The sequence below is a fragment of the Hyperoodon ampullatus genome (assembly GCF_949752795.1).
Source record: "Hyperoodon ampullatus genome assembly, chromosome: 5".
NCBI classification, from domain to species: Eukaryota; Metazoa; Chordata; class Mammalia; order Artiodactyla; family Ziphiidae; genus Hyperoodon; species Hyperoodon ampullatus.
Genome location: NC_136918.1, coordinates 41,654,860 through 41,671,608, shown reverse-complemented (window position 1 = coordinate 41,671,608; position 16,749 = coordinate 41,654,860). Strand labels below are relative to the sequence as shown.

Here is a 16,749-nt window from a genome sequence, read left to right as displayed (position 1 = left end):
GCGCCTTTAGCCGCGGCTCGCTCCCGTCTCTGGAGCTTCTTTAAGCAGCGCTCTTAATGCCCTCTCCTTGCGCACCAGGAAAGAAAAGGGAAGAAAAAGTCTCTTGCCTCTTCGGCAGCTCCAGACTTTTTCCCCGGACTCCCTCCGGGCTAGCCGCGGCGCACCAACCCCTTCAGGCTCTCTTCCTGCCGCCAGCCCCAGTCCTCTCCCCGCGCTCCGACCGAAACCTGATCTATCTTGGAAGATTTTCATTGCATTTGAATAAAAGCAAAATTGCACCCAGCACATAAATTGACATATGAAGCGTAAATAATTATATCGTGCAAGTTGTTTTAAGGGACTCAAGACAGAATTCTCCATTAACTAGCATGCATAGAATATTCATTGAGCTTAGGGCTTATTACCAGGCCAGTGGAAAAAAAAAAAAGAATGAAGGAAAGTACCGGGGGTGGAGCGGAAGATAAATGTCAGTATAGCAGCTGAGAAAATGAAGGGTTAGAAAGGGAACTTTAGAGGTATTTATGATGTTTTTATTTTCCTCTCTCTTCTTTTTCTTTCTTTTTTTCCCCTTTCTTGGCAAAGGATTAAGTACAAAAAAGGTGGGTATCAGCCTTCAAATATAATCATCAAGAATCTGAGAACTGAGCAGCAGAATGAGCCAGGCTCTTTTCTTACTTCCCTTTTGAAAGAAGAAGCTGAGGAATCAGCCCGTTGGGGTGTTATATGCATACGTGTGAGATTGTGTTTATAGACATTTCTACATGGATAAGCATTCAGAAACCACAGTGACATTCCCAGAGGAATCCTGTCCTTAATACAGGAAGTGACAGCTTCATGAAGGCGTCACAATTGAGCTCTGGTTTTGCCTTGAGGTCTGGTTTTTCCTTCTAGATCCCAGGATTTAATTTCTAGAAGAAACGAGAGCTCTGTGATGTTCCATGGGGCTGCTTAGAATTACAGGCAACTTAGTTTTAAAGCTTGTTGAACGCAAAGCACCTGAGCTAGGCTTAATCTCCAGGGACTTCTTTTGCATTCAGAGATTTCTAAAACCATAAACCATAAATTCTGATGGGTACATGCAAAAGCAGAGGCCACAGAAATTACAAATTTGTTATCCAGTGTGGCCACATTCCCCTGCCACAACTTTCCTCCCATCACCACTCCCAAGCTGACTTTCTCTTGCTCTGTATTTGGGTTTACCAGATGACCAGGCTTGTGCTATAACAGACGGTTACTGCCTCCTACAAAATGTGGGTCAGGACTGTGACCAGGCATAGTCTTCCTATGAGCTCTGACGTGTTTGTTGCTGCAATTTTGGTAGAAGGAATGTGTGCAGAGAATAGAGAACCATGAGACATAGAAGCTGAGGTCACAGGGTATTTTGAATTGGTCATCAACCCTCTTAAAGATCAGGCATACCCTCTTGGGAAGGTCCCAGTTCTTCCCAGTTCTTGGGAAGTCCCAGTTCTTTTCTCAGTCATTTCTTGCTTGAGTTTACTGCTTAGTGGATACTGTAGTTGTAGTCATTTTCCTTCTCCTCCATGTTGATGATGTCTTCCATGTTTCAGTTCCTGTCCCACCACCTTGACTCTTCCTTTCTCTTTTAACTTTGTCCATCAGAATATTGGCATGAGTTCAGTATCCATATTTCCAGCCATGACCTCTGTCCAGAGCACCAGAGTCACATTTCCAACCGGGCATTTACCCACAGAATCCTCAACAACATCTTGAACTCATCATGTTTGAAACCAAATCCACTCTTTTCTTCTCACCTCCTAAATTCCCTGGAGTAATTTAACTAGTTGGTCAGCCAATTATCTCAGCATCAATACAAAGGCTGACTGGGGCATTACATTCCCTTCCCACAGTTTTCTGTTTGTTTTAATCTAATGAAAATGGCTAATCTAAAGAAAAACTCCTTTCTTGCAGGAGACAAGGAGAAGGCCTTAGGATCTACTGGGGAAGTCCAAAGCAGCAGTCACTATTATTCGGTTGGAACCTGTGGTCCACTGAGATGCCTTTTGCTACCTTCACTGAGCACCCTATGAAATACACCAGTGAGACGTTTCTCGAAATCTGCAAGGTAGGAGACAGCTTGGGCATCACTCTCCAATTAGCTTTTTGGTGAAGATATGTGCTTTTAAACCATGTACTGTTAAAAATAAATAAGATACAACCTGGGGTTTATATAGATAAAAGCTATAATAGGTTTATAGGACTTTTTCAGTAAACAGTAGAGCTGTTTTATATTTGAAAAAAATATATATCAATATTTATAGTAATCATACCACTGCTGTTTCCTCTTTGCTAATCTCTGAGCAAAAATTGTAGTGTAATATTGTTTTAAAATTGCAGTAGTATTGTTTGTCTGTGTTTATTGCTTACAGGGTACATAAAATTTTCTGTGTATAATTAAATTCAAATTATTTTATTCAAAGAAGGAATGTGGAATAGTGTGAAATATGAAGTCAGATATGGCTCGGTGGTCATGTTTAAGTCACTTTTTTTCTCTGGGCCTTGGTAGTCTCATCTCTAAAACGGACACAATGAAAAACTGCCCTTCCTCTCAACCTCACTGGGCCATTGTAAGGTTAAATGGGATAAAGCATATATAAGTGTTCCGTAAATTGTAAAGCAATTAAGAGTTATTTTTAATGTCTTTAAATTTCATCTCCCCGAGCAAATTTAAAAGTCATTAGTGGCAGGGAGGTCCCCTTCTACTATTGTTTCATCTTCCCTAGGGAGACTTAAGCAGTCTTTGGACACTCTGAGTAGTCAGGAAGTAAAACACCTGGAGCTGTAAATGCAGTGAAAGAGCAACCTGTATACTTTTCGACAAAACCAGATGTACACATAAGAGAGTGCTTACGGCCTAGAAATTCTTGCCTTCTCTGTTCTCTCTAAGTTTATCTTTATATGCTGTCATTCACTTCAGAATAGCATAACTTTATTTGCTATAAATTCAAAACATGACAATCTACATCTAAAGTCCTTCTGTGGTTGGATGGCATACATTACATTTCTTGCCTTATTTTAAACACATTTATTCATACAAGTGAATATGTATATGTATAAACAAATATTTTTAATTGGTAAGTTCCCTATTTTATAAAAAAGGATCTGAGGCAAAATATATGTGGTTAGAGGCTAGATGGGGCCTCCATTCACCCTAACATGTAGGTGAAGTTGGCTTGAATCCCATTCTGCTCAATTGTCCTCTCAAGATTTATGCAGATGTCCTCAGGGGCTTCTGGTCTCCAGGTTTGCCTCTGACACCAAGCTCTTGAAGGCACTAAATTAGTTCTTTGTATGGATCGTTTTGCTCATCTCTCTGTTATACTCCTATTTCACAATGCCTCAACCCATGCATCAACATCAGCCCCTAGCCTGACTCTTAACCACCCAAAATCAACAATAACAAAAAACTAAAATGAAAACCAGAAAGAACAACATAACACTGACACAAAGGCATTTATATGAGAGTAGACTCACTGAGGACTTCTGGGAGATAGAGTGGGAGTTTACATCACAATAATGCCCCAAAATTCAAATGGAATATCTGTTCTCCTTATTTATTAATAATAATGCTCAGATGCATTGCTTCATAATCTCCTCACCTTTCCTCTCTATCCTGCTCTTGTTCTTCCCCAAACTCCTGTTCTTTTTCTCTTTCTTATTTAAAGTGCAGTCATTTATCTGTTTCTTTTTTTTTAACACTTGTTAATCCAACTGAAAGAACTTAATAATGTATGTTTCCAAAGCCATTTCCTGCCTTTAAAGGAAAACTGGTTCTAATAATTAATTTAATATATATTTTGAAGTAGTAGTAATTCTTTTTATTTTAAGTCAAAAATAAATACCAACTGCCTGGGTTATTATGTCCATCACTTCCTGGGCAAAGTCTTCTCTTATTTCTCATATCTGGTGTGTTTATGCCCTTATTCTCTCAGTGTCCTTTGCTGGAAGAAATTCAGGGTAAAGGGTTAAAAAAGAAATTGTATGAACTACAGAGATATGCCACTGCATTACTCTAATACTTGATAGTGCTTTATTGTTTTTCTGTCATAGAGAAATAAAATTAAATAATTTAAAAGGAAGCTAAAAAATAAAATATCAAAAGGGGAATGGAAAAAAAGGGGGAATGGAATAACTGTTCCCCAAATGCCCATAACCACAATTAGCAGACTGGAGCATTAAGTTTTGCCCAAGACTTCCTATCAGCCAAGGCTAAAGGGGAAACTTGATGTTCATATAGCTCTCCTTGGATGGAAGAAAGAACAACAGGTGTGTGTGTGTGTGTGTATGTGTGCACATGCATGCATGGGTATGAGCACCATGAGTGGTTGGTTAGTTGGTTGGTTTCCAGTCAATCAAACTACGTTTTGAATCTGTTAAGTGTATTTTCTTTAAGGCTTTTCTCATTAAATTATTGTTTTAAAGTCTTTATTTCATTCCTGAAAACAGTCTGGAACTTTCATTTGCCAAGCCATTTCTCAGTTAAAGGCCACCCCGAGTCCCAGCTCCCTAAGAAAACAAGTGATCTCAGTCTGGGATATGAGATGATGTCTACTCTGATCCAGTTCTTTGTGTCTTGGTTTCTCTTTTGTTGTTGGGTTTTATGTCACAAAGTTATTTGTGTTTAGGACATTTTCCAAAATTGGCTGATTAATATTCAGTTTTATTAATGTAAAAGCATAAATAAGAAGAAAGTAATTCTGAGGATATAGAATCTTTTGTATGAATATTTTGACATAATAAGATTTTAAAAGGGTGATATAAACTAGTTTTTTCATTTCCCCTATGAATGAAATAGGGAAAAGTAGAAGAACATGGGGGAAATGCATAACTAAATAAAATACTTGAAGCAATTTAATTCAATTTAGCAAACCTATTATGGCAGAGGAGAGGGAATCATGTACAGCTGAGATATCCACAGTCAAAAATTTCAAATTATTTACAATCTAATTGAATAACTTATTTTTAAAAGTACTTTTATAAAATTCATGTTTTTGTTTTTACTCAGAGTCTTTTCTTCTACAGAACCTGGACTCTCTCTATTCAACAAATGTTCTCTGGTACCTAAAATGTGCAGCTATTCTGATTGTTGTTAAGAATACAAACATAGGGCTTCCCTGGTGGCGCAGTGGTTGAGAGTCCGCCTGCCAATGCAGGGGACACGGGTTCGTGCCCTGGTCCGGGAAGATCCCACATGCCACAGAGCGGCTAGGCCCGTGAGCCATGGCCGCTGAGCATGCGCGTCTGGAGCCTGTGCTCCGCAACAGGAGAGGCCACAGCAGTGAGAGGCTCACGTACCACAAAAAAAAAAAAAAAAAAAAAAAGAATACAAACATAAATGAGACAAGATTCTTGCCTTTGTGGAAGGCATTGCTTAATAGAGGAGGCAGATAAAAATGCAAAGGTTTTAAAATAAGTGCTAAAGAACTGAAACAGAGTTTGGATCAGATGAAGAGAATTGGAGATAGTTGAAGGTACATGCAGTATCTTAGACACAGACAGTTTAGCTGGAGTTTAATCTTGTATATTTCCCACCATAATTGTATTGGCTCAGATGATAGGTATAAGGACCTAAACTAAGTTAGGAGTGCTAGGAATGGAGAGAAGATGAAGAGATTTTGAGATATTCAGGGTATCAATGGAAGACAGTAACTGGCATGATATGGTAGGTGAAGGAGAAGAAGGAATCAAAGATGACATGGTCTGGTTTGGGTAGGTGATGATTCCATTAATTTGAATGGGGAAAATTGAAAAAAGAGTAGGTTTAAAGGTTCAGTTGAAGACATGCTGAGTTTGAAAGGTCCATGGAATGTGGGGTTGAGTTGGTTGTCAGGCAGTTAGAAATTTAGGTCTGTCTGAAGCTCAGGAGAGAAAGTTGAGCTGTTTATATAGGTTTCAGACCACACAACACTGGGTTGAATCTGAGTGATGGGGTTGATTGGTCAGAAAATTACCTGAGGAAGAGGAATTAATGGAAAAAATTGCATTCAAATTCAAATTTATACTATCTCTAAGTCCTTCAGCACTGATATAAGAAAATTACTGTCAAATTTATGAAATACTAGGTCAAAATACATTACTTCTTTTACCCATCTCACTAACTCTATTTCACTTCTATATCCGGTAAGTGTGATGGTCAAATGGCTTCTTTCCAGACATTCTTGCTTATCTCCAAGCCTTACCAACTTTTTTCAACTTGTGCATGCACATACTTTGCATTACTCATATAAAACAGTTGTGAAAATAGGAAATAATATTTTTGGTATTGATTTTATATTATAAGACATAAAATGATCTCATCAATTATGTAATTACACTTTATATTTATTGATTACAATTTGCATGTGTTCATGTAATTCAAGTAACAAAAACCCTTTGAAGGCAAGATGCTATCTCCACTTTAAAAGTGAAGGTACTTAGAGTGACTAAGTGAATTGACTGAGGTATTATAATAATAACTGTATTTCCATACCCAAACAATTTGCAAATGCTCAGGGAAATAGTTAAAAACCAGAAAGAACTCTGTGTGTGTGTGTGTGTGTGTGTGTGTGCGTGTGTGTGTGTGTTCATAGTCATTGCTATGATATAATATATGATACTTTACAACCAAGGTTAATTATTCTCAATTGTTTCATCCACTTTATATTTGCAAATTTTAGCATTATCTTTCCTCTTTTAACCATTTGTAACAGAATCAGTTTTGTTTGCCCAATGGGCAGCAAGCCAAACGCTTTAGATGCCGAGGTTTTCAGCAGAGAAAGGGTTTATTCACAAGGCAGCCAAGCAAGGAGATGGATGAACAGATCTCAAGTCAGCCTCCCCAAAGACAAGAGGCTTGGGATATTTATAGGATAAAGAAACAGGGTGGTCTAAGGCATGGGGAAAGGTGATTGGAGGCAAGAAATCACTGAGGTAATCTGTGTTCTCTGCAGGCGTATCGGAGTTACATTCTTCTTCTTAGGGTGCTTATTCAGAAAATGATGATGTTGGTATAATCTGAGGTGGAGTTTTTGGCCTTCTGACATCAAAAGGTCTTCCTCTGGACACTTACACAGTGGAACAGTCGGTGGTCTCGACCAATGTGAACTGGATAAGACTAGCTCCATGTTCCTGCAAAACAACTTAAGCCACCATTTCTCCGGCCACCCATAAGTTAGAGGCGTTATCTATAGGGGGCAGTTAAAGGAATCTTGTGATGTATTCTCTAACCTACATGAAGCTTGGAGGGCATGCAATTTGCAGGAACAATTAAAGAGAGCTTAGTCAATGAAGGCAGGTTACAGAATAGTATTTATTAAGCAAGTTTTAGTTCAAGGGATCTAATTGATGACTGCCCTTGGTTTCACATGGTCTTGATGGATTCTTAGACTGTGTGGAGTCTTGCTGAGAGGAACTAGTGATTGAGCCCAGAGCTGTGGAATAATAGTGAATGGATCATGGATGCTCTACAGCTTAATCAAAGTGATTTACAGACCAACACTTTTAACTTTTGTCTGACATCTTTCTCCTTATTTTCAAGGGAATTATGAAAGTGAACCAATGTTTTAGCAATCAAATATAACTTTATATTCTTAACCCCTTGGTTTCCTGCCACATTAATTCAACAAATATTTATTTAATTATTTATACATTTTTTATTTTAAATTTTTTGGCCACGCGGCTTTTGGGATCTTAATTCCCTGACCAGGAACTGAACCCGTGCACTGGCAGTGAAAGTGCCGAGTCTTAACCACTGGACTGCCAGGGAATTCCCTAACAAATATTTACTGAATACCTACCTGGCATTGAATACTACATGCTGAGCAATGCTGTAGATAATTGTTGGGATAGCAAGAAGAATAAAACAGATTGTGCCCCCAGACATTTATAGTGTAGAGGAAGAAAGCAAAAAAGGTAATTAACAAATTATAATTTAATGTGCAAATACTGTTGATAGAGAGATTCAAAGTTTTTATCAGAGCCCAGCAGAGAGAACAGTTAAGTCCAAAAGTTAACAAATGTGATAACATTTGATGTGAAACTCAAGGTAAGAGTGGTTTAAGCATCAAAGCAGGTGGGGAAAGACATTTTAAATAAAAGAAACATGATTAGAAGCTGCAAATTACAGAGGTGTATAAAATGTTCTTGGACAAAGAGTCGTTCACTTAAGCTAGAGTTTAAAGTGTGTGTGTGTGTGCGCACGTGCGCATGTGCACGGGGAGGGTTGGGAAAATGGAATAGGATGAGGATGGAAATTAGGATTTGTAGAAACAACACTTTTGTAGGAAAAAAAGCTTTTGCCGCATCTTCCTTTTTCCGTCTATGTGCCTGAACATACCCACAGTCATGGTGTCTCTATAAAGGTAATTCCAAGAAATACGTGCAAGGATGATATAAACATCTGTTTATCTTCTGTTCAGCTGTGTGGCTTCCCAAGTGGTTTCCATTGCTGGGTATTGGATGGACGTTTTACTCCAACATGCTTCACTTGCTGCATGGGGTGGCTGAAACCTGTAGCCTGAAGGCTTGGAAAACCTGCTCAGCTAAAGAATGTGGGCCTGCAGGCATGAAACCTGGTCTCTTTACCCAGTGTAAACAGGAAGCAAGTGATGGTTGTAATAAGGAAAACTGAGACTCTGGGCAGTGAACTGCTGGCAGACAGCATCTGAAGCAAACCAGGGGCCCAGTCACTCAGCTGGTAAATAATCGCTGTAAAGTCAAGAAGAACATTACACACTCACACACACACACACTCACACACACACACACACACACACACACACACACACAGAGCTATACTTTACCCTAAGCAGCACACAGACCCTATGTAACCAGAGTTGTTAAAACTTGACCCTCTGTTTTTGAGACTGGAATAAAAGAGAGAGCCAGAGGTGGGTGTATAAAAGCTTTTAGAGAAAAGTATGTGGCTGGTGGCATTCATATCAAATGACACCGCGTTCCTGTCACACAGATTGAGTTCAGGTGCTTGAAATGCTCAAGAGCCAGCTTGGGGACTTGGCCTTTTGTCTGCCTCCTTCAATGCACAGCTTGTCCCTCTGTCTTCACAGCCCCTCCTCTTTTTAAAGGGTTCACAGAAATGACTAGAAATGAAGTGCATCTGACTCGTATGAAACGCCGAGTTCACTGAGTATGAAATAGTGTCAACTTTTTCTTTCCAGCACTTTGATTCTGAGGCCACAGAGAATTCTCATGAAATAAAGCTTATGATGAGGACTGGGGAGGCATCCAGTAACCCAAACTGATATATATTGATCTGTGAAGGGCCATCCTGACAATCCAGAGAGTGTTGACCATGGAAATGTTGAGGTGAATTGATGAATTGCACTTTGGACTTTAGGAAATCATAGTTCAGTGATGACAGTGATGATGTAGTTAATGATTTATTGACAATATTCGTTATTGGCAATAGGCTTCCTTTAATGCTTCTGCAATATGACTCCAAATTCCAGCCTCATCTTATTCACCTTCCCCAACCCTTCCTGAAAGACATTAGCATGTGGGCACACACACATAGAGCTTATTACAAACCCTCTGTTTATTAAAGTTAGTTTAATCTATGTAACCAACCTATGAATTTGATGGTATTAATAGCCTTATTTTATAGAAAGGAAACTATAAAATTCAGAGTGGATAGATAACTTGCCCAAGGTCACACAGCTAGTGAGGGCCATAATTGCAATGTAAGAGCAGATCTGTTTTATCTTAATACTCACGTTACGTCATGCTATATACTTCCTTTAGTTCAGTGGTTCTCAACAGGAGACAATTTTACCCCTGGGGCACATTGGCAATATCTGAGCAACACTACTGGTTGCCATACCCGGGGTTGTGGTGCCACTGGTATCTGGTGGGTAAAGCTAGGGATGCTGCTTAACTTCCTAAAATACAGAGGACATACTCCCTTGCAGCAACGAATTATTTGGTCCAAAACAGCAATAGTTCCAATGTAGAGAAATCTTGGATTAGTTGTATAGATGGACAGCCATACTTCTGACTTTAATTCTTAGAAAACTGGATGAAATATTTGAGATGAATATATGAAATGCAACAGAATAAAAAATAATTTCTGCCTTGAGTATTTGGCGAGACATTGTGGAAGAGATAGGATTTGAGCTTGGTTTTGAAAAATGAGTAAGAGCTTGAGCACTATAGATCTTTGTGGATTGAACAGACTGCCAGAGCTAGAGGTTCTTAGGCAAGCTTAATACAGTGGGTTTTTAAAAAAATTTTTTTTAAAGGAAAAGACTTTTAAAAATAAGATCTTACTCAGAACCCAAATACATAAAACCTATAAAAATTGAGCAGCTCTGATTGATGTGATTATAGGGACTAAAGCTTACCTTTTACCTTTTCTTCCATATCTTCCCCCCAGATCCTCAGGTATCTGTTGTTTTAACATTATTAATAATAGCACTTTCTTTCTTTTCAAAGGAATCCTGGTTTGGATGATAAATTATATGGTCACCCAACCTATGAAGAAATCTAGTGTTCTAAGGAACAAGTTATGAAAATTATTGAGTCTGACTTTTTCTCTATCCCTTTTGAAAATGAGGAACATAAATTCTTTCCTAAATATTAGGATTTCATTCAAATGCTTCTAGCAACTTACATAACTATAATATAGCTATCAAAACCTGGAAATTAAACATTGGTACAATACTATTAACTAAACTACAGACCTTATTTAAATTTCATCAGTTTTTTGTTTTGTTTTTCCTAATGTCCCCTGTCTGCTCCAGGATCCAATCCAGGATCCCATATTACATTTAATTATTCTGTGTCTTTATTCTGTTTCACAGTCTTTCCTTTATTTTCATGACCTTGGTGATTTTGAAGAATACTGGTCAGTTATTTTGTAGAATGTTCTCACTGTGAGTTTGCCTGATGCTTTCTCATGATTAGATTGAATTGAATTAGATTTTTGGGGGGCACAGATACTGCAGAAATGATGTTGTGTCCTTTCACTACCTCATATTGCAGCCTCACGATGCCTGTATGTCTTATTACCAGTGATGTTACCTTGATCACTTGTCTAAGATGGGATATGCTATATTGCTCCTTTGTAAAGTTAGTATTTTTCCCTTTATAATTGATAAATATCTTGGAAGAGGTACTTTGATGCTCAACTCATGTTTTTTGAAGTCATGGTTTCTGAGTGGAATTTAATATAGCCTTTGGCATCTAGGGAAATTTTATTATTTTAAAATAGTGCATATCAGGTTTTTACAAAAGTGCTTTCTGGAGTCTATCATGCGTATTAAAGAAATGGCATTCAAAGTCTGAAACTGAAGGGAATAGGACTAAGGAAGCTAAAATCGTTCTTTCTTGTAAGTGATAATATTTATATCTATAAATAGTATGCTTTAAAAATATTTTTGAGCAATGCACTTGGATCTAATGAGGTAGGTATTTACCATCATTATCATTATTATTATTTTCCCATTTTCAGATGTGTAAACTAAGGCTCAGGGAGATTAAATGATTTTTCCAAAGTCTAATCATCAGTAACAGGTAGGGCGAGGGAACATACTTTTTTTCCACTATACGCAGTGATGGAATGGACATGGTTAGATTGCATTGAGTTCCATATCACTGGATATGTCCATGTAGAGGGGTGTGGCTCCTTGGAGAGGATGAATGTAGGCAAATTAAACAATAAATGAGTGGCTGGAATCTATAAACCTAAGATCACTTCTGACCTTGATTATTCCATGTTATTAATTTATTCTTCCGATTTTGCTTTTCTCTCTTGGAAACTTAAGAAAGAACACTTCTTTCTGACTTTTTTGTTTTTTTTTAAGATACTGATGATGTATTTTCTTTTCTTGTTTTTTATACACTTTATTTATTTATTTATTTTTGGCTGCATTGGGTCTTTTGTTGCTGAGCACGGGCTTTCTCTAGTTGCAGCAAGCAGGGGCCACCCTACATTGCAGTGCGTGGGCTTCTCATTGTGGTGGCTTATCTTGTTGTGGAACACAGGCTTTAGGCACACAGGCTTCAGTAGTTGTGGCATGCAGGCCCGGTAGTTGTGGCACATGGGCTTAGTTGCTCCGTGGCATGTGGGATCTTCCCGGACCAGGGCTCGAACCCGTGTCCCCTGCATTGGCAGGCGGATTCTTAACCACTGCACCACTAGGGAAGTCCCCTTTCTGGCTTTCTTATCCAATCAACTAAAGAACTGGTGGAGTTTTCTGTAAGGGACGATGTCCTCCTTTCCAGAATCCCCAGGTTACATGACTATAGTTTGTTTCATTCAATGATACTAATATTTAGATCCATTCTAAGGTCTTAAAGAGGATGCTAGGACTGGGAACTAGTAATAAGAGTTAACTTCTGTCTGTCTTTGTCACTATAGGCTCATGGAAAACAAGCAAAATCCTACCTGTCTGTTGGATTCTTTAGTCAGTGATATTTAGAAGTGAGTCTGTTTTTTAAATTAAGGTTTGACATTATCTAATTCGGTAAATATTACTTGAACTAAAGTAGAGGGACAAGTACCTTAGTTTATTTTGAAAGCCCACAGCTATTGAGGCACTCTAGCAAACTCTATGTTGTTTATCATAAAGTCACTATTTTTTTAACTTCTGATATTATCCCAAAACCATAGATTTAAATGCGTCTTTTCAAAAGAGCAAACTGAGGCTCGAAAAGGGGAAGAGAATTTATAATGTCACAGAGCAAGTAAATCAGCAGTTTTATTTGCATGGCTTTTCTTTCTTTCTTTTTTTTTTTTTTTTCTTCTTATAGGTTAGGTCAAATAGTAGTGATGGACATATTCTAAATTTCAGATTCTTTTTCTTACCAATAGGGAAACTAAGCTTACAATGGAGAAGTGGTTGCCCAAGGGCAATTTGGTATAAAATTAAGAATCCAGGATAAAACCTATATTGAAAATGGGATTATGGGGAAAGACTACAGGCTTCTCATTCTTCATTGAATCGTCATTCTATATTAGTCCCTCAAAGCCAAGATTGGTCTCCTCATGGAGAAAAGGAAAAACAATGGTGTCTTTATTGAACATGCTTAATAATTTAGATTGATATTGGAATATACTCTAAAAGTTTTAATTTAGATTTATAAGCCAGTTGCCTAGGAAACATATTTGGATCTTACTGTGAGTAGGCCCTTATTCCTAATGTTTCTTTTTACCATGGTGCAGAAAGTGGAGTAATTCTGGACAAATCATTTACCTTCTATTAGTCTTGATTTCCAACATGGGAATGATGATACCTTCTTTTACTTACCTGATAGGCTTATATTGGAATGAAATAATGGATATAAGAGAGCTTATTGGAAATAGAAAGATATGAGCTTTCCTAATTCATTTCCTTCTTTATATCTCTGTTTGCAGTGCTCCCTGAATTACCCTCCTCTTAACCCAATTCAACTTGATTTGACCAAAAGAAGGAATTTTTTTTCACTCATTTAACTTAAAGTTCAGGATAGGCTGATCCAGTAACCCAAATGGCTTTGTGAAGAATTACTCTCTCTCCATGTCTTAGTTCTTTCACTTTTTTTGGTTTCAGTCTCAGTCAGGTTCTCACTGTGTGGCCAAAATGACCATGAATACCTCCGGGCTTGGATGCCATCAGTTTCACAGCCACATTGGTCATGTGCCCATACCTGAATCAATCCCCTCGACCAGAGGAATTCCTCTGGTCGGTTAGGACTGAGTCTTGTGCTAAAGTCAGCTCCGCTTAAGCTATTTGGACTAAATGGAAGAATGTGGTTCTCCAAAGGAAAATCGAGGTACTCTCATTGGAAGAAGAGCCTCAAATGGAGGAAAGGATGCTGGCTTGGAAAGAACAGCTGCTGACAGGCCCTCTCTAACCTCATTTCACCCATTGAAACCCTACTAACCCTTAAAGGGTTGTCTCAAGAGTTTCCTTTGGAAGTCATTCCTAATCCTCTAACCACATATGATTTCTCCCTCTTTTGTGTTTCTTTAGCATCATGTGCCTCTTTTTGCTGTTTATTTTCGTGGACTTTGTACTATCATCACAAGTTCATTTTTTATGTTATTATAGTGTCACTTCTGTGAGGGCAGAGACTATTTCTCCCTTGTCTTTGGATCTTCAGCAGTACCCGATGGGTGTCTGATCCATAATAGACTATCAGTAAATATTTATTAAACTGACTTCTTAATGTTGTACAAGTTATGAATAATGAAAAATAAACAAGATGTGGCAGCTAATTTTATTATGTACATAATTTATTAACTGATTGATTTATTAAAAGTCTAACAGAAGCAATGTTAACAATTCTGAGATACGATTTCTGTTTAAGAAGTAAGAATAACTGAAGCTCCAGGAGAGCGGTCAACCATTGTGAGCACTGGCTGTGGAGGGGGTGTCTCTGGACCTACTCTGCATTCACTAACTCTGTGCCTTCTTTTACTCTTCAGTCATCCGGGTTCATGTCTAAGCTTGTTCTAGCTATCCAGAATGCCCACAGGAATTCCACTGGATCTGGAAGAGGAAAGGGATTGATGGTGTTAACTGAGCCCGTTTTGATTGAGACCTACACGGGTCTGATGTCATTCATTGGAAACTGCAACAAACTTGGCTATTCCCTTGCCCGGGGGAGTGTTGGTTTTTGACACTCTTTTTGGGGGATAAGTACATCATCCATAGCTACTCATTACTGAAGATTCTGTTTCAGCCCACCATATTTTTGGACTGAAACAATTAGTTATTGTTAAATAGTATTACATAATTTTGAAGATTCAGTATCTTAGGGGACCTAAAAGCTTGATTAGACTGATAAATGCACACTTCAGACCTTATATAAGGATAATCAAATTTCTTAAAACCAGAAAATAAATTCTCCTGAGCCCATCAAATAATGTTGGCAAATGAGTGACAAATGAACACCTGATCATAAACTTGGGGAGGACCCTCTGGGTTCTTGTTTCTCTGTCCTCTAAATGTAGGCATGTTCTGGGTCTTTATTTTCAGCCCTCTGATCCTGATCTTCTCTCTCACTGGGGTCTCAATCTATATTATTTTAGCTACCTTTTTTAATGAGGATGACTTCCAAATCCATATTCTCATCTCTGGTGTTTAAGACTCAGTTTTGCATTTCTGTCTGCTGATCATCTATATCAGTGTTCCAATGGATACTTATACTCAGCATCTTCAAAATCTTGGATTTCTGTATGGGATTTTAATGGTCCCAGTCATCATTCCTGAAATCCATCAGTTTTGATGTCTTTAAACTTCTTGCCAGATACATTCCATATAGTATCTGTCTTTGTCTTGGCTGCTATAACAAAAATACTACATACTGGGTGGCTTATAAACAACATAAATTTATTTCTTACAGTTCTGGAGGCTGCAATTCTGAGATTAGGGTGCCAGCCTGGTCAGGTGAGGGCCATCTTCTGGGGCTCAGATTTCTTGTTATATCATTACAGGTAAAGGGGCAAGAGTATTCTCTTGTGCTTCTTTTATAAGGGCATTAATCTCATTCATGAGGGCTCTGCCCTCATAAGCTAAGGCCCCCTGTTTAATACCCTCACAATGGGCTTTAGGATTTAAACATATAAATTTTGGGGGGACATAAATGTTCAGACCATAGAAGTACCACATCTGTATGTGACTTAGATTGTGCCCAATGCCCAGATGTCAAACTTAAGTTCATTCTTCTTTCAAAACTGTTCATATACTCCTTCTCCTTTCCATTCTCACAGGTATGTTATTAGATCATGTTTTAAATTCTGTTTACCTGGATATTTGTTATATACTTTTAATTGGTATCCCTGCTCTAAGGCTGACCCTCTTCTAATCCATTTTATACTTGGTTGCAAGACTCCTAAAGCACAATTTGATTATATCATTCCCTGTTCAAGAACTTTCAATGGCTCATTTCCTTTTGCAGATTTTTTTGTTTGCTCATATGTTTTCTTTTTTTAACAGCAGACCTTTCCTTCTAATGAAATCTGTTTCAGTTGCCCAATATGTAAAACAGATAGAAGTAGGACCACTATGATTGAAATAGAGATGGGAATGCCACTGATCTCCTCTTTTTTGGGTGTCAGAAGTGCCTCTGTGGGATGTCTATGGATCCCACAGGAGTTTAAGAAGAATGTTTCCAAAAATACTCTTCTAGCTCATTCTGTTTCTATTTTCTTTTCTCTCATATTTCCTCTTTGTCTCTCCTTGACTTAGGTCTAATTGTGAACAACTCAGGAGGTCATCTCATCTGTTTTCATCTCTAAATTTTTTTTTCAATTTTAGTGTATTTTTAATTTATTTTGAAAAGAAACTTTTAATGTTGAGCACTATAAACATTATTATAATCAGCTCTTTGCCTATCCAAAGAACCAAAGTTGAGACACCTTGGCTGGTATTCAAGTTAAAAATTCCAGCTGTTTTTTGGGGGGTGGGAAGGGGGAAGGAGGTGCTTATGTGAAGTCTAAAGTCTTTTCTTCAAAATGCTCACTTCCTCGATTTCAAAGATTTCCTCTGATATTTCACAAACATCAATTTGATGGAGGCATTCAAAATCCAAACTTTGAATAACCCTCATTTAATTTTGTCTTTATCTTTGTTTACTTCCATTAGTATTTCTCTCCCTCTCTTTCCACTTCCCAGCACCCACTTTTTTTCCCCTCATGATGGCAAATATTGGTATAGTCCCCAAGACAGGGAACTTCTTTTCCGACTGTAAAAGGAAATGTTGAAATCCTTAGCTGTCCTGTCAACAGTAGTGGAATGAAAAGTCGTTGGA

General features: G+C 38.1%; 1 protein-coding gene across 1 annotated transcript in view; it reads left to right on the top strand.

Moving 5' to 3' along the window:
- Positions 1-14,617, top strand: part of TPRG1 (tumor protein p63 regulated 1) — a gene marked incomplete at both ends in the record, with an annotated part of 140,657 nt that extends 126,040 nt beyond the window's left edge. Inside the window, 2 exon segments of the mRNA XM_079705211.1 lie at positions 1,930-2,083; positions 14,423-14,617. Of these exon segments, the coding sequence (XP_079561337.1) occupies positions 1,930-2,083; positions 14,423-14,617 (349 nt within the window).
- Positions 14,618-16,749: the final 2,132 nt, after the last annotated feature.